Raw genomic sequence first — 17,440 nt, 5'->3', positions numbered from 1 at the left:
ATGCAGGCGCAGCCGCTGCTCTACGAGTTCTTCAGCGAGGAGAACGCGCCCAAGTGGCGGGGGCTGCTGGTGCCCGCCCTCAAGAAGGTGAGGGGCGGTCGGGTGCCCGAGCCCCGGAGGCCTCGGCCGCGGGATCGGGCCGGGCGCCGTGTGGGCCGCGGGGCCGCCCGGGGCTGCCCGCGCTCCGGAAGCGGCTCCGGAGCTGCCCGGGGTCGGTCCCGCAGCGCGGGCGGCTGCCTCGGTGGGTGCCCCGGCCCGGAGGGTCCCGGCGGCCGCGCCGGGGCGATGCTCTGACAGACGGAGCCGTATAGATAAAAATAAAAACCGTGTGATGGACACGCGAGTCTCGTCCCCGCCTCGGCCTGGAGGGACTCGAGTGGTGCTGAGGCGGGTTTCTGCTGGGCTTCCTTGGTGACACGACCGGGAATCGGGGGGGGGGGGGGGGGGGCTGGGGGGGATTGTTACGAGCAGCTCCCGAAAGAATTTTGGTTAATTAGTGTTCGTGTATAATGGCTTTTAGTTAACCTTCTCTTAGTTTAAATACTTATTTGCTGAGAAGGCTTAATAAGGACAAGCTAGTAAGTCTAGCTCCCTCAGGATAGCGAGGCTTGTGCCTGTGGCGCGGCAAGAATTTATTCGGAAGAGAGGAAAATACGGTGAGGGCTCCTCTTCCACTTTTGCAGCCTGAACCCCGAAAGTAGAAGGCTTAAGAAACAAGTTTCCTGACACTGTTACTTCAGCTGGCTTCAGATTGCAGAACTTCACATAGTCTAGCAGCGCATGGCAATATTTTCTGAGTTACTGTCTAGTTACAATGATCTACTTTTGCCGGAACGGCTCCTTCCTAAGGCTGGTTAGGAGGTTTCAGGTGCTGCAGTTGTACCCATGCAGTATTCGTTCCTAATTTTCTCCTGCCATTACTGCCTCTCTTCTCTGGGCATGCTCTTTGAGGTCTCCAGCACTGTGTGGCTTTGTCCAGTTCTGGGAAATCTTTTTGCTGTTTGTCTCATCCGTAGCACATGCTGTTAATGTCTTGTCCCTGGATAGTTGTTTCCTTGAAACTTCAGCACTAACCACACGGCTTACTTGTGGTGCTTGTGAGCACTTGGACACTCATCCAGCTGAAGCCTGCTTGGAAACTGGAGCTACCTAAGGTCCCAACCACAGAGAGCTTGTTCCTTTGGAGGATGGTTTGTTCCATGGAGGAGAGAATGTTTGTCAGGTTTGAAAGGAGTCTCAGTGCTGAAGATTGGAGTACAGAGTGAGGAGTCAATGCGAGCCGGTGTTAAAACTTTGGAATCACTTATGACATCTGGAGTGCCAGATTTGTTCCCAGTGGACAAGCCATTCGTGAAGTCACCCTGCATTAAAGATGGTTCCTGAAGGAGTTGGATGAATTCTGCAGTGGGAAAAGGAATTCTAGAATCTGAGGTCAGCGGAGAAGGCCAGCGAGGACAAGCTACCAAGGATTACAAGCTGACCCTGCAAAGGTATAGTTGTCTTGCTTTTGTTTTCCTCTTCTCTGCTTCTCTTTGTGGGTAGAAGGGTGATGGGAGGCAGGTGGAGTTAGTCCTGAAGGCTTCAAACTGTAACTTGTAACTGCCTAGCAGGTGTTGGCTCTTTTGACCTCAGCTTTTCATGAGATCACTATCTGTTTCTTACCTTCTCTCGGGCTGTTTCTTCTTACTCTTGCCGTTTTTGTAAAGATGGAATTAAAGAATCTGTCCACGTTGTCACCAGCTTTGCTGAAGAGCCAAATACTTGAGTTGCAGGAAAACTAAATGGCAGGTGAAATTTTTGAATTATTGTCTTACTGGCTTCTTCATTGATGGAGAAACAGTGTCATGTATTTTCCTAATGTAACAGAGATACAGATAGTTTCTAGTGGGGTGTTTTGCCCTGATAAAGGCCCTTAAAGTCATGAATGTGTCCCAGGTGGGAGGTGAACCCATGAACTTGCCTTGATTATCTTCTCTCGTGGTTCACAAGGCAGGTTCAGCACTGCAGCATTGCAGTCAGTGACCCCTTGGGTAGCTCCCCAAAGACCTGAGCTGCACCTACAGGCCAGCATGTGGGACTGGTAAAGTGGAGAGGGTGGCAGCATTTCCCAGTGGGGTCAAAGAGCAGAACTGTCCTGGAGGGAAACTGGTGCCTTGTGACTTTGCTGAATTGCCAGAGCATTGCTGTCTCATTAGGAGTCAGATTTTTGGAAGCTCACGCATGTCCCATTGTTGCTAGAGGAGAATCTTTCCTTCACTTCTCCCTTAGCTGATGCTGCCACTCAGTCTCAAGAAGTGACAGCTGCTGAATTCCACCTGAAACCAGGTGGCTGTAGAGGCAGAATCGTGAGGATTTCCTGCACAGCTGGAAATCTGACTAAATAGTTTGTGGAGACTTGTGTTGAATTCGCAGGCCCACTGAGGAGAGAGGCATTTAAATTAACACTGTAAGAGAACATATACCAGGATGGAGTGTTTGCAGCTCTCGGGGAGAGCTGCCACACGTGGACTGAATCATTAAAATGCCATTGCCCTTTTGTAACTGTGAGTTGGCTTCTAATGCAACGCTCAAACTACAGCCTCGGGATCGCTTTCTTAAAAAATGGGTGTTGTTGAATCCTTGCAAATAGCTTTCTTTTTCCCAGTGGATTATTTTGATTCTATGTTTTGTCAAGAAGCAAACCCAAGAATATAGAGTAAGAATAAATCTCTTTCTACATCAGGCAGTTCTTAGGAGCCCGTGCTTTGAGCTTCATTAGGCATGAACCTTAGCAGTAGAGCTGTATTTGCAAAGGGCAGCTATTGTACCATTGAGATCATAATGTAATCCCTTTTCTTCTGATTCTTCCTCAGATGCTGTCAAGATAGACTCCAGTGCACTCAGTTAGGAAGAAAATGATGTCAACTGAGATTCTTCTCTGCCTGGTCACAGTTATTTTGAAGCTGCAGAAGAGGAGTGTTGCAGGGATCTTTGCTGGCAAAAGGCAGTAATCATGGTGATGAGTTGCAAGAAAAGGAAGAAAGAAAGACTAACAACGGGTGTCTGAAATTGTAGTTGCAAGGATGGACAGAAGGTCAGATGCTGGGAGATGCTGAAGATGAAGGATTCAAAACATTTGAAACACCAGAGGTCTCAGGTACCTGGAGATGGAGATACACAGCTTTTAATTCACCTTGGAAAACAGGAGTGGCACCTGCCATGTGATGCCTCTTCCAGCACTGGTGTTCCTCTGCTGGTGAATTTTCCCCCTTTGTTCTGGTCATAATCTTTTGGATAGTTTTCCTTGGACATAATTCCTTATGGCTTTATCTCATTGGTGTAACTTGTTAATGGAGTCAGAATTTCTCGGCACATGTATGATGCACTTGTTCCCTGATCCATTGGTTTTTGTAGTTGGAATCATGTCATCCTTACTGATGGATACCTTAAGCCTTTTGATAATGGAGAAAAACAAAAGAATGTTTTGCTCATTGCATACCTCAAGTTGTTTTGAATCTCTTGAGCAATTACCCAGGGGTTCTGCTGGAATTTGTTGTGGTCAGAATGATTGGACTGGTGTGGCTTGGCAGCTGAAGGGATTTGTTTCCTCAGTTAAGGAAAGTGTTCCAGACAGCATGCTTCCAGGGACTCCATGTGTCATCTGGTCAGTCATCTGGGCCTTTCGTGGAGCAAAAGGCATGGGAAAAGCTGCTTCAGTCACTACAGAGTTCTCAGGCAGCTGTTGCTGACAAAGATATTTCTACCTGATTTTTAATTACCTGGCTCTTTCAATTGGTGACAAACCAGTTGCCACTTGCTACTCAGAATGACACTTGTTAGCATTCTTAGCTTGGAATTCTTAGCATTACTTCACTCAAGATGTAGAGCTTTCCTAATTTCTCATCACTTTGGGTCCTCTGTTCTTCTGATAGCTGTGGAGGATAAAACTAAGAACCTCCTACAGTTCAAGTCTTTACTGCATGGTTTTTTTCCCCCTGCTCATTGGAGCAGTGTAATGCCACTTTCCTGCTGAGACATCAGCAGAAACGTGAAAAATCCAAGTCCTGCATCCTAAGTGAATTGTTGCTGAAGAGTGCATCCAAGACGTTTGTATATGATCAAGGTACCAAAACGTGGTCAGGGTTACCAAATATTAACAGAGATGTACAAGAAGAGAAGAAAAAGCTTTTTAAGGAGTGCTGACTCTATAAGAACACTCATCCATGCCAGGTGTACTTGAAGTACTTTGTCCTGGAATGTTTTGTGATAAGCTTGTCAGTGTTTTTTTAGTCATTGAGGGAAAATAAAGAAAGGATGTGTTGAGTGAAAAGGAGAGTTACAGCATTAGTGAAGACTTTCTGTGGTGCTGAATTGAAGAAAATTCTTGCCAGAATAATCTCCTCTGTTGCCAAATTTATTTCTACAGTGGATTATTTCTGCTTATAACCCACTGTATGAACTGCGAAGGTTTAGAAGATTTTTTGGTTTAGAAAACTACTTGTAGTCAGTCAAGTTTTATCCTCTCTGATAATGCTTTGGAGGGTTGCTTGGCATGTTGTCTCATCACAAAACTCCTCCCATGATCACTCTGATGTGGTAAATACAATTTATTTTTTTTTCCCCTTTAGACCCATTTTTCTGAGCCCTTCAGCTGCCACCAGGGCAGACTGGCAGCACAGCCTATGCTCAGCACTGAAGTACAGTGGTTCTTTAGCAGTTGTTTTTTAGTTCATACTGTGACTTCTTGCCAGAATCCAAGTACAGGGCTAGTCTTGACCACTTATGAAAAAATTATCTGTAAACTGCAGTTGATGCTTCATTTTTATTTCAGTTTGTTACTTCGCTTTAGAATTGTTTCCTTTAGCATTCCTTTGGAATGCTTTCCCTTTTTTTATGCCATTTTCTAAAGCTGCTGGAGCTTCCTAATGGGCTCGGGTTGGGTATTGTTCTCTGAATCTGCAGATTTTGTCTGGTGTGTTCTGTACTTAGCAGAACTGTGAACCTGATTGTGTTGATTGTTAATGGTGATTTGGGAGCATAAAGCTGGTGTTTATGTAAGTAAAGTTGCTTTAAGAAGTCTCTGGAGCCAGGTTTTTTCATCCTGAATTGAAATTTTTCAGCTTACAGGCAACCTTTTAGGCTTTTTCTTAGGGCCACTGAGGAAGACGTAACTGAAGACTGTTGCTCAGGATGTATCACTCACATTGTTAAATTCATTGTGCCTTCCTTCCTTATCTATTACCAAACGCCTCTTTCTAAGGCAGAACAAGCTGTTGAGTGTCACTCTAGACTGGGGTTTGGGTCATCTTGTGACCAGCCCTGGAGTTGTTGTGTTGGACCTGTTGGGAGAACAAGCCCCTCTCTAACCTTAAGCTGTTTGGTCTGCAATCATTTAAAATGAAACGTTTCTCACGGTTTGGTTTAAAGTTCCTCCTGCTTTCCAAGAGGCTTGTGGGAATGTTTATATTCTAATTTACTATGGAGAGTTAGAAAAAAATAAAAGGTGTGAGAAGACTTTATATAAAATAAGCTGCTATGGGTTATAATGTGAAGAACAGCTACATTTGTATTATACATTTAATCACTCCCTTCTTTGTTGTTGGTTTCATTGACTTTTTCTGTCAGTTTAGGTTTACTGCTGCTTAATATTTAAGGTCTTGCTGTTCCTGATAGAAATTCTTTGCTTTTGTGGATTTTAAGGGAAGAGGACCAAAAAGGCTGGGTGGAGGGGTAGGAAAGGGAAAAGCCAAGTGTTCATATTGTAGGATTTTCTTTAATTGTTGCAGTTGTTTTTTTAAGCAGGCACAGTTTGTCTCTGCTCATGTTCTTAAACAGATCCTGAAAAGCTGTTCAAGAAATGCTGGCTCTGCTTATCTTTAAATAAAAAAAAAAAACTCTGGTCATTTGTCTTTTGAGAACTAGGAAGGATTGAGAAGATTGGACATTATAAAAACTAAATGCATGAGTTGAGTGAAAACAGCCACGGTGGCAGGGATTTATAGCTGATGTAGGTTGTATTTCCCCTTGGGAATTTGTCAGAGTATTTTGAGGATTTGAAGCTTCTTTTAAAAGTTTTTAAACTGCTTTTTTAGTAATTTCTCTTCTAAGATAGACATTTTGAGTGTGTAGGAGGGAAGGGAATGGTTCTGTCATTATTTAAGGGAGAGGTTAAATGTTTAGATAAGAATCTGATCTAAACATCACAACACTTCAGAAGCTGTTAGTCTGTTTTTATCATGTGTTTTCCTAAGTAAGATTGAAGGATCTGGTGGGATTCAAGCCATACTCCCCCTTTTCAAGGGTGATAAGGCAGGGTGGCCCAGGTTTTTTAATTTAAAATCTGAGATGACTGTTAAGAGAAAGATGGAAAACCCCTGGTAATTCAGTCTTCTCGTTTTTTTCTTTTGAAACTAATCATGTGATGGTTTATGCTAACAGATGTTCCCATTTCTTGTGCTCTCTTACTAAATCTTGCATCTTACCCAGCCTTGCATCATGTCTTAGATAATGGACTTGGGACTTGCACTGAGTACCCTCAAATAACACTCTGTCACTCTCAGTCTGAGCCTTTGGGCACTAGGGTGGTGCAGATACTGAAATCACACATTTCTGTGATAGCTGTGCACCCAACTCTGCTGTACTTTTCCTTGTTAGTCTGGTTGTTTTCTTTTGTTCGCTTGTATGACTTTGAACCCTAACTGATACTAAGTGTCACGTAGCAATGAAGGTTATTTACCATCTACCTAATATAGATAAGCTGTGCTGGCAAGCCAATGGCAACTCATGATGTTTTCTTCTGCCAAGGTGGATGTTCTGTTAAAGTGGAGCTGGGCAGTGGCCTTTGGGAAGGATGGCGTCACTGTCCCCAGACAGAAATGCTTAGGGAAAATGTCTGAGACTTTTATCTCCTGAATTTGGAGTAGGTTATCACTGTTGGCTCTGGTTTTGGCTGACTGTGGATAATGTATCAGGTTATGGCCTGATGTGGTATTTTTGTTTGTTTGTTCTTATTCTCATAGGCTCTGTGTTACAGACCAAAGGAGCTGTAATGAGGTTATTAAAGTCTGGTCTGTTTTCTAAGTAAAGGAGAAAATAGAGCTGCTCTTCATCACTCCAGTTCATCATGCTCTGTATTTTTACTCTTGAATTGACTTGGTAATTTAGCACTTCTTGAAATACCAAGTGCTGGATTATAATACAGGGAGACTATAATACAGATTTGTTCAGTTCTGCTTTAAAAACACCCACACATTAAAGGCAGCATCTTCCAGACGGCTCAGATCAGCTCTGTTCTTTAAGAGAACATTTTGGCAAGTCTGTAATTCCTGGTGTTAAGGTGTTCTAAGCTCGTACAGCATTTCAGATGTCAGTGTTTGAATTGTAAATAATGTTTGGGACTGCCTGGCATGCTGTTATTCGTGTAGCTCCACTAACAAGCTCTAGCTGTGCATAGCAGAGTTCTTAGGAAAAGTGAAACTGTTGGCATAATCAAAATAGTTGTGTTAACTAGTCAAATGGAGAGAAGTTCTTCTGTTCTATTTTTGCCAGACTGCTTTTAAGTTTAAAAAGCAGTGACTTCTGGAGGTGTTTTCTAAGACCTGCTGAATGAGGGTGTGCAGTCTGCAAGAAGCCAAACGCGTGATCCAGCGTATTTGAATCTCAGCAGCAGTTAAGTGAGCACCAGGACTATGCCCAGACATGAAGCTTTCAGACTAATGAGTGCCTTAGCAGGCAGGTGCATTTCTGTTTGAGGCTCTTGTGTGTTTGAACTTCATAACATTTAGTTCTTGCTATAACTGCAAGCAGGAATTAAGGCTCAGGTGTGAAATTACATAATTATGACAGCATTTTTTGAGTGTAGACATGGGTTTAACATTTGGATGAGGCAGATTGTTGGGTTTTGCTTCAGAGTTGTTAGGCTCTCGTGTTAGTGATTGAGGGAACTGAAGGCAATTTGGAGTTGTGTGCAGGGGAACAGTAAAATGGTGAAACTGGGGCTTGACAGATGGATTGTGAAAGTCAGCAGTCTGCTTGCTCTGGCATAATATTTGCCATCGGTGTAGGACTGAGATTAAACTCTCTTTTTAAGCTCTGAAGCACTGAGCTTTGTGTACCTGAAATTTAGGATGGTTTAAACTGTCCTAATTTACAGAAGTGCAAAGAAAAGGTATACCTCAGGTTTCAGAAGTTACATGACTGTCTGGGAAAAAAAAAAAGGAAGGAGCAAGGGGGATTGTTCCTTGTTGAATTTGCACCAGTAAGAAATCAGATACACTTATGACATATAAGTAAACGTATTGGGACCAAATTTTCACAATCTCTAAGCTGCTGCTTAATGCCAGGACAACACTGTGGCCATTTTTGAAGTGCTTTTTTTTTACTGTTGAGGCTGACACATTAAAAAACACTATGGAAACAAACATCTAAGCCAATCTTATGCGTGCTTACTGGGAATGGATGAAATAATTTGAAATTATAAATGTTGCTGAAATCATTGTTTGTGTAGTGTGCTCTGTGAAAAATGTTCTGTATTTCATTATTATAGATTGTGTCAAAAGAGGAAGGCTCCCACTGCTGAAACCTCTTGTAAAAACAGTGGCTAAAGAGCTGGTGGAGAGAGATAAGTATATGCAAGGGCTTTAAAAGTTTTCCTAATTGCACTGCTAAGCACAGTTAGTAATTAACCATTTTCTTGACATTAAATATAATTTATAGTGATTTGAGTACGTAAAGCATTTGATATTCATCTTTCTGTCAGGTGTGAGTGTTTCACTCAGGTTTGTCTGATGGACCTTAACAGAGCTACATTATTGTATTTTTCTGGGCTGTTTTGCTTGGGTTTTGTCCTTTTTTTTTTCTTTTATTTCCTGCAAGTAAAGCAGGTTTGGGGAAGAACAAAACTCAAAGCTTGAATTCTTCTCTTTCCTATAGGTTCAGGTGCAAGTCCATCCTAAACTTTCCTCTACTGAAGATGCATTGCAGTATGTGGAGGAGTTAATTCTTCAGTTGTTAAATATGTTGTGTCAAGCTCAACCAAGAAGTTTTCTGGATGTAGAGGTATAGAGAAAACTTGCTGCAAATGTTATTACAAATAATTTGAACTATTACATGATAGTTGCTATATTAATAGTTTCACAGTGCAAAATGGAAAGCAGTAATTATGTATCTTTATGTAGCAGAATCTTCTGCATAAAGCCTACTGAGTCCCCTGATAGCTCATTTCCCTATCAATTGAATTTGTTGTTCAATGCACAGCAAAACTGTGAGCTGTATTACTTTTTAATAGATGGTGAGTGTAAATTTTGTGTGTCAAGCTGACTGGTTCCTTTCAAAAGACTTTTTTTTTCCCCCACTGACACTGTATGCAAACTGCAGAGTGGTTAGTCTGAGGCTCTGTGCTGCTTTCTCAGCATGGTAATTCAGGCTGATATATCCCCTGCTGGGCCAGAAATTATAACAAAAATAGTTCAGTCACTTTTTCAGAAAGAGTTTAGGAACAGTTCTTTCCTCTGTACTGACACTTCATCTCTTACCATTGCCTTTTCAAAGATCTACAACCTCTGCTGCTTACCAGAGCAGCTTCAAGTTTAGGAAGAGAGGTTGAGCTGGAGAGTTTTTCCATCTGAGGAACAAATAAGTGAAGCTGTATCACTTAGACTTGTAGGACTGTGAATACCTTGGTAGCACCTGGTGCTTAACCATGGTTTAAACATTTTGGTGCCAGGCTGCAGACTCTGTGTGCTGTGTGCCTGTTGGTTTCCAGTGCTTGGGGCCAGGGCCTGTGCCTTGTGACTTCCTCACTTTCTGAAGAAAGTGGACTAATGGCAAATAAAACCTTACTAACTAAAAACCCTTGAAAATGTGGCTGGTTTAGAGCTCAAGATGGATGAATTTCATCCTTCCTCTCCCATTTTGTACACTGACACCTCCAGTGGTGTTCCACCATCCCCTTTAATGGCTGACCTGTTCTGCAGCATCATTCTGGTCTGGCAGCTCAAGAGACAAGAGCTTTGGGGGAGGTTGTTTAATGCTGATTTAAACAACACTGACAAAAAAACTCCACACAAAGTGTTAATAAGTCTTATGGCTGTGAATACAGCAGAAATTGAAAAAGTAGAGATGGTCAAGCAACCACCATTTACCCCCTTGGTGTTCATGCACAATGATGCTGGTTATAATTATATGGTCAAACGTGTTTGGTTTTGCCCTGGGACACCTTCATTGTTCAATCAACAGACTAGGAGTGTGAATTACTGTCAGACAGTGAATCAGACTTTTTTTTTGTAGGACCTCTGCTTTCCTTTTGCCAGTGTGTTATGAGCGGGGAAAAAAATGCCTGCACTTTGAAAAGTTGGGTGTTGCCTTTAGAGGAAAGTATTCTGTCAGGCTTTTTTTTTTGTTAGAAAGTTTTTGGTTGTGTACTTTTTCCTGTACCAGCTCTCTGTGAGTGGTCATTAAGTTCATCTTCCTCATTTCATGGTTACTCAAACAGGAGCCATATTTACGTAAGTGAGCACTTGCAACTGAAACAGCCAGTGGGAACTGTGGTCTGAAAAAATAAAATTTCAAATCGTGTGAGAAAAGAAAATTTTGGCATCTGTGGATATTAGGACTACCAAAAAAAAAAAAAAAAGAAGGTGAAGCTTTTGAACCTCCAGAGACCTGCATGTGAGTTCCAGCAGGAGAGTTGCTCCGTGCATGGGAGTGTGCAGGTGTCCTCAGGCACTGCTGGAAGGAGTAAATAAACTGGGCCATGTCTGGCCCACCTGTAAACTGAAACTGGTTTAGAATGCTGTTGGATATTTTCTTTTCCTGTTGTGTTTGTTGTCATCATCAGAGCAGTTTGCATGTGTGCAGACTGGACCATGCGCTAATTAATAGAGGTAAAACAGAAAGCTTGTTATCATTTCATTCAGTGACAATCCTGTACAGGGAATAAAGTGCTAGGAGAAACTGTAGTCAGGTATTCAAATGCTGAGTTACCAGGCATGGGCACAAGGGAAGCAAACTGTGCCTTCAATTGCAGCTTCATTCTTAAATTTTGAGCAGAAGATAGATAATCTATTATCATTATATCTCTGCTAATGATACCCTGAGACAATATTACGAATGTGGTGAGCAGCATGTACCAAAATGAAAACATTTACACGTCTTGTTTAAGCTTTTACAGTTCAACTGCAAATATTAGCAACCATTTCTTTGTTAAGTAATAGAAAGCAGTTTGATAACACAGTTTCATTGCTGAGATCATTCAGATGGTGCATTTACCCCTTGGTCATGTTTTCTTGCCCGAAGGATCGTGTTCAAAAAAGTTTCCCCCATCCTATTGATAAGTGGGCAATAGCTGATGCCCAGTCTGCTATTGAGAAGAGGAAACGAAGGAATCCGTTGTCTCTTCCAGTAGAAAAAATCCATCCCTTGTTAAAGGTAAGCTGTGATGGAATCTTACTTTGAGAATGCAATCAGAGGACAACCCCTTTGTTTCATATCATGTGTGCTGCCTGAACTGTGAACTAGGAGAATTAAAAATATCTCTGTTTGTTGCCTAGTTCCAAGTGTTCCAGTTAATGGAATGTGGGGTTTTTTTGAGTTAAAAATCACTCAGTTCTCTTTTGGACAAACAAGGCCGAGAACCCTTTGTATAAGTTTGATTGTTTGTGTTTCATTTTCCATGATTAAGAAAAAACTCAAGAAACTCATTGAAATAGCCCTAAATGTTTAAGTGAAGTTTTTGTATCAGTTAGTTGGCTCTTGGCACTTCCATGTTTAACAGAGCAGCATCTCCAATGGCACTGTTTCTTATCTAGGCCAACACACTCCTGTGTTTCTGTTTCTAAAATAGGCTGTGTATATGTGGTGAATCTTTACTGAGTAGAGTCCTAAGTTTACTTACTGGTTGGAGTTGTAATCTAGAGTGTCTGTTTCATCAACTGAGTAACAGTGGAGTTCTTTTTTGTTTTCTTTTTTTTTTCCCCTTTTCAGGAAGTTCTAGGCTACAAAATTGACCACCAAGTGTCTGTTTACATAGTAGCAGTATTAGAATACATTTCTGCAGACATCTTAAAACTGGTTGGAAATTATGTGCGGAATATAAGACATTATGAGATTACAAAACAAGATATTAAAGTAGCAATGTGTGCTGATAAGGTAAGTCCAACTCTGGTTTGTCAAGTAAACAAACAACTGAAGCTGTAGGTAATTTTGAGAGGACAGTATCTTTTTCTTCTGGAATGTTGTACCTTCTAAGAAGAAATTAGTGTCATAAAATATGGTTCCAGTAATGGAAAAAAACCTGTCAGAAAGCTAATTGAGCTTATAATGCTCTTACTTGTGCTTATTAATACTTAAATCTCTCTTTCTCTTGATTGCACCTGCCTAATGTCAGCAACTTGTGAATACTTTAAAAATTACTATGAAGGAGCACTGACTTAAGACTGCATTGCAAGTAAAAAGTAGTGTTTTAGTGGGTTAAACAAAACCCACATCTCCTTAGTATCTCAGCCCAGTCTTCGTCAGTAGTGAGACATGGGCCTGGTGAATACAGCCTGGAGTCTCCTAGCAGTGTGCAAGAACTGTATCTGTGAATGAAAGTTAGAAATGCTGGGCTCTCCTTGAATACTTGGATTATTCTGTGTCATTTCCTACAGCAGTGACACTGTAATGTCCCGTTCCTCAGAATTAGTTAGGATTCTCATTTTAACCCAAGTTCTGTGTACAGTCACTGACTCTGAAACATGAATCACCTTCTGTTCTTAGAGCTTCAGAAGTCAGGCTTAATGCAAAATGTGTCCTGCATTCTTTTGCCTTTAGACTGTCATTGTGGTGACTCCTGGCTCACAGACCACATTTGGAAGAAGTGTTCAGTGATCAACATTTGTTGAGAACTTTAAATTACTGATTGCTTGTATTTGGTACATCTTGCTTGGGTATGAATTGGGACCTCTGCTAGTCAGTGTTGTCCATGTAGTTCTGCAACAGGACTGGTTTCTGAAGCTGGTGCCCTTCCTTAAGGGTTCATTTTAATAGGAGAGCTCAGCAGTTAAGGACAGGAACTGCGCCGTGTACGGTCTGTGGAGAGGCCAATGCTCCTTGCAGGTACATCAATAAGTTCTGAGCATCAGCAGGTGTGACTTCCTGGTAAAGCTGAAGCTGAAAAGTCAAAATACACACACCTTTTAACTTCAGACACTATTCAGAAACGTAGGTTGCCTACTGCTGATTCAGAGCAATAGAACAAAGCTAAATGCTAATCATACTCCGCCTTTTAAAATTGTAATTGATTTTAGGACCATATTAGAGAGCTGCCTGGATTGGTCTAAGTGACTGGGAGTCTTCATAAGCTGTCATTGCAAATAATGACTTGCAAATTCATAGCAATGATAGAGGTTTTGTAATGCTCAGCTGATTGCAGAATGATAATACATAAATCTTATTGCTGATCAGTCTGATTTCGTGGGAATAATAGGTTTTCGTTATTGGTAACTCACTGGTCAGTCTCAAAAAGGGGTTCTCTCTTTGTGGATTTCCCTCTCTTTGCTGCCTAGGTATTAATGGATATGTTCCATCAAGATGTAGAAGATTTAAGTGCACTAACTTTATCTGATGAAGAACCCTCCACCTCAGGGGAGCAAACCTATTATGACCTAGTGAAGTCATTTATGGCAGAAGTTCGACAATATATAAGGGAACTGAATCTCATTATTAGAGTTTTTAGAGAGCCATATGCCTCCAACTCCAAACTGTTTTCATCTCATGTAAGTATTGTACAAACCACATACACAAAAAGCTGTATTATCTATACTGTGGATGCAATAGTATTGTAGTATTACAATACTGTAATATCTCTAAATTTAGATGGATAATTCTGCAACTTAACTGTTGTTGAGTTTAGTGTATCAGTAGTACAGAAAGCACTTTTCTTGAGTTCTTAAATGGAATTAGTAAAAGAGCACTTGCAGGTTTTGTAGGACTGTGGAAGAAACCTTCTCATTTACTTATGTTCACTTACAGGCCTGTAATTTTAAGATCTGTCACTGTTCTTTGCTGTGTTTCCATAATGTACATTTTATATATTTATTTATATTCATTATTTTAAACATTCATTTTGTGATCCTATATAAATCACAGAAAGTATATTATAAAAGGCTTGTAAAATTTTGTTCTATTTAAGGAAGTTCTTCACTTTCACATCAGAACAGAGTAGCTTTGCACGTTTGACTTTTGTGTTGTTTTGTTGCAGGATGTGGAAAATATATTTAGTCGTATATCAGACATCCATGAACTTAGTGTGAAATTACTGGGTCATATAGAGGACACTGTTGAAATGACAGATGAAGGTAGTCCTCACCCACTAGTAGGCAGCTGTTTTGAAGATATGGCAGAGGTAAGAGAATGGAGTTGGGGGTTTTATTGTTGTTTGTTTTTTGTGGTGGTTTTTTTGTTGTGTTGGCTTTTTTTTGTTGTGTTTTGGTTTTTTTGCCATTCATATTTGAATACTTGCAATTAGCTCTCTGTTCCAGCTGGCTTTCTTCAGTTTGAGATCTCTTCTTCCAACCCCACTGTGATGAAGGGACTGACAATTGTTTAAAGTGCTCTTACCCTTTTAGTCTCTAAATCTCATCTTTTAGAGTGGTTGTTTAAAGTTCAGAGAGTGGAGGTGAAAAAAAGCTTGACAACACTGATGAGAAAGTAAACCTAGAAGCTGCTCAGCCTCTCCTCAGTCCCTGAGAAGATCAGCAAATCTTCCTGGACTTCACATCAAGACATGTGAAGGACTAGAAGGGGGTTGGCAAAAGCCAGCACAAATTTCCAAAGGACAAACTGTAGCTGTCCCGCTTGATGCTTTCAGACTGATGGCTGTGTCCGTGGACAAAGGGAAGGGCAGTTATTATCTCTTATCTGAACTAAGCAAGGCCTTCAGCACAGTCTGTCATAGCATGGGTGAGATGCAGCCTAGCTGGTTGAATTGTAGAACATGGGCAGTTGGCTGAGCTGCTAGGCTTTTGAAGGATTGTTATCAGCAGCTCAAAGGTCACCTGGAGGCCAATGGTTGCCAGCATTCCTCAGGGTTTGATGCTGTAAATTCAGCGTGTGTGTTGGTGTGTGGGAGGAGGTGGCCTCATCTAGTTGGTAGGTACTGCCAAATTGTGGGGTGACACGCAGGAGGAGCTTGTGGGACCTGGCAGGCTGGAGAAATGGACCTATGGGAGCCTCAGTTGAGTACAGGCAAACATGAAATTCTCCACCTGGGAGCAAATGACCCCATGCAATGTCTCAGCTGCCTGGCTGAGGAGCAGCACTGCTTGGCAGGGCTGGGAGATCCTTGGAGATGGGATTGAAGGCTAACTGGCCCCTGGGTTATATCAGGGAATGTGTAGCTGGCAGTCGTGTGTAGACCTTGAGATCTGCTGTACTGTGTCTGGTTTTGGGCTTTCTGGTACAGGATGGGCAAGATAGGCTTGTAGTAAAGGTTGCCTTGATGTTTGAGGAATGGAGGCCCGTGAGCACAAAGAGGGTTGAGACTGCTGGATTGGTTGATTCCTGAGAAGGCTGAAGTAGGAGATCTTAGTGCTGTCTTCAGACCTGAAGGGAAGGGTGAGGATGGCCAAGGCAGATTCTTCTCAGCTGGGAACAGTGAGATGAGTGAGAGAACATGAAAATAGCAAAAAGATTAATCCTGATTAGATACTGGGGGGAGGGAATTTGCAATGAGATCAATTGAACATTGGGATAGGCTGCCCAGAGAGGTTTTGGTGCCTTTGTTCTTAGTTAGAACTCAACAGGATGAGAGACTCTGAGCATTCTCAGCCAGCTTGAATGATGGATCTGTCTGTGGCCCTAACATCTTTGGCACTGCTTTGAAGAAAGAATTGGACCAGTTGTCTTTCAGAGATCTCTTAATCCTTGAGTCTGTGCATGTAAAAGTATGGATTTTTTCCCTATAGGTATTTTGGGAAAAGTATGTAGAATATGTATTTTTCATAGGAAATATGGAAGTTTAGCTGTTAAATCGGTTTTGTAAACTGATGGGATGCCTGCCCATGGCAGGGGGTCTTAGAACTAGAAGATCTTTAAGGTCCCTTCCAACCCAAGCCATTTTGGAATTCTGTAATTGTAAAATTATTCTGTATCTCCTTTTAGGAATTAGCATTTGATCCATACGAATCATATGCACAAGATATTTTACGACCTGGGTTTCACGATCATTTTCTAAGTCAATTATCAAAGCCAGGAGCTGCATTTTATTTACAGGTAACTTGCCTTTAAATAAGATATGTTGTTGATACTGCTACTTTAATTATACTGTCTTGTTGCTTCAGTTATGTGTATTGTTTTAAGACTGAAACTTATTTTGTTTCTAGTCGATAGGTGAAGGCTTTAAAGAAGCTGTTCAGTATGTTCTACCCCGGCTCCTCCTCGCCCCTGTTTACCACTGTCTTCATTATTTTGAACTGCTAAAAGTAAGAATATTATTTATATCTGATGTGTTTGGGGGTTTGGGGATTTTTTTTTTTTTCCATGGTTCTCAGTGTGAGGTGAGAGCTTTGTGTGTTCAGTTAGGTGTAAAATCTTTTACTAGAAGGCGAATAATAAAACTGCTGTGTTGAGAGAAAAGCAGGCTGTGTACTCTGCAGGTGGATGCTATAATTAATTGAATATCAGCTGATAATTATTTCTGTTGAATGATCAATCAGTCTAGAAAGCAATAGAGATCTGCACACTCATATTCTTGGAATGTTTGTTTCAACAGTGCTAAGAGATGATGGCACATGGCTGTATTGCAAAAAACGTCCAAGCCTTTCTCAAGCTGTAACTTTGTAAATTCGAAATCACAGCAAGATTCCCCTTCAGACTTCATTTAATTTTAATAAAAGCTCCAGAGTTCTTGTGGTACACATCCCATGGGATTGTGAAGGTGATATCTTTCCTTCAAAGGGAAGGCTTGGTTGATATTTACGCTTGGGCTGTTTGTAATTAGACCTTGCATTGATAGGGTAACAATAACATACACATATAATATCTGCAGAATGCTTTTCTGGGTCACTTATCAGTATTGCATAATCTTTAAGGAGTGTAAAGCATGCTGAGGAAAACTTTCCAGTAGGATCTTCTTTTCAGCTTGATGGAAATCTTTAAGGCATACAGTGTTTTCCAAACAACTATTTATGGAAATTTGGATCAGAAGTAAAAAAAAAAAAAACCAACCAAAATCAAACAAACAAACTAAAAAACCCAGAAAAAAAACATGTTTTAAGAAATCTGATGTGTTTCCTTGAATGTTTGGTTGGTTGTCTTTGGCTAAATCAGTAGTTCATCTATAAGCCTATGTATCTGCAGTTGTAAGTCCATTTTTACTGATTTAGATGTACACACACACCTTTGGTACATAGCGCATCTTGTATCACATGCCTTTTGAAAAATTTTGGGATGTGTGCTCAATCTGTTTGTCTCATTCATGGGT

General features: G+C 41.2%; 1 protein-coding gene across 3 annotated transcripts in view; it reads left to right on the top strand.

Moving 5' to 3' along the window:
- SOS1 (SOS Ras/Rac guanine nucleotide exchange factor 1) overlaps positions 1-17,440 on the top strand; it is a 44,036-nt gene continuing 26,596 nt past the window's right edge. For 2 of the 3 annotated variants that reach the window (XM_062490704.1, XM_062490703.1), the window contains exons 1-8: positions 1-87; positions 8,911-9,036; positions 11,275-11,406; positions 11,962-12,126; positions 13,524-13,733; positions 14,219-14,362; positions 16,120-16,230; positions 16,341-16,439. In XM_062490704.1, coding sequence (XP_062346688.1) covers positions 1-87; positions 8,911-9,036; positions 11,275-11,406; positions 11,962-12,126; positions 13,524-13,733; positions 14,219-14,362; positions 16,120-16,230; positions 16,341-16,439 — 1,074 coding nt within the window. Of the gene's footprint in view, positions 88-1,147; positions 1,491-2,852; positions 3,137-8,910; positions 9,037-11,274; positions 11,407-11,961; positions 12,127-13,523; positions 13,734-14,218; positions 14,363-16,119; positions 16,231-16,340; positions 16,440-17,440 lie in introns of those variants that run through there. The other variant, XM_062490705.1, reaches the window with a different exon arrangement.

This window comes from Cinclus cinclus, chromosome 3 (assembly GCF_963662255.1).
Source record: "Cinclus cinclus chromosome 3, bCinCin1.1, whole genome shotgun sequence".
In the NCBI taxonomy this organism is placed as follows: Eukaryota; Metazoa; Chordata; class Aves; order Passeriformes; family Cinclidae; genus Cinclus; species Cinclus cinclus.
The sequence above is the reverse complement of the archived record's forward strand: the minus strand, read 5'-3'. Positions and strand labels throughout refer to the sequence as shown.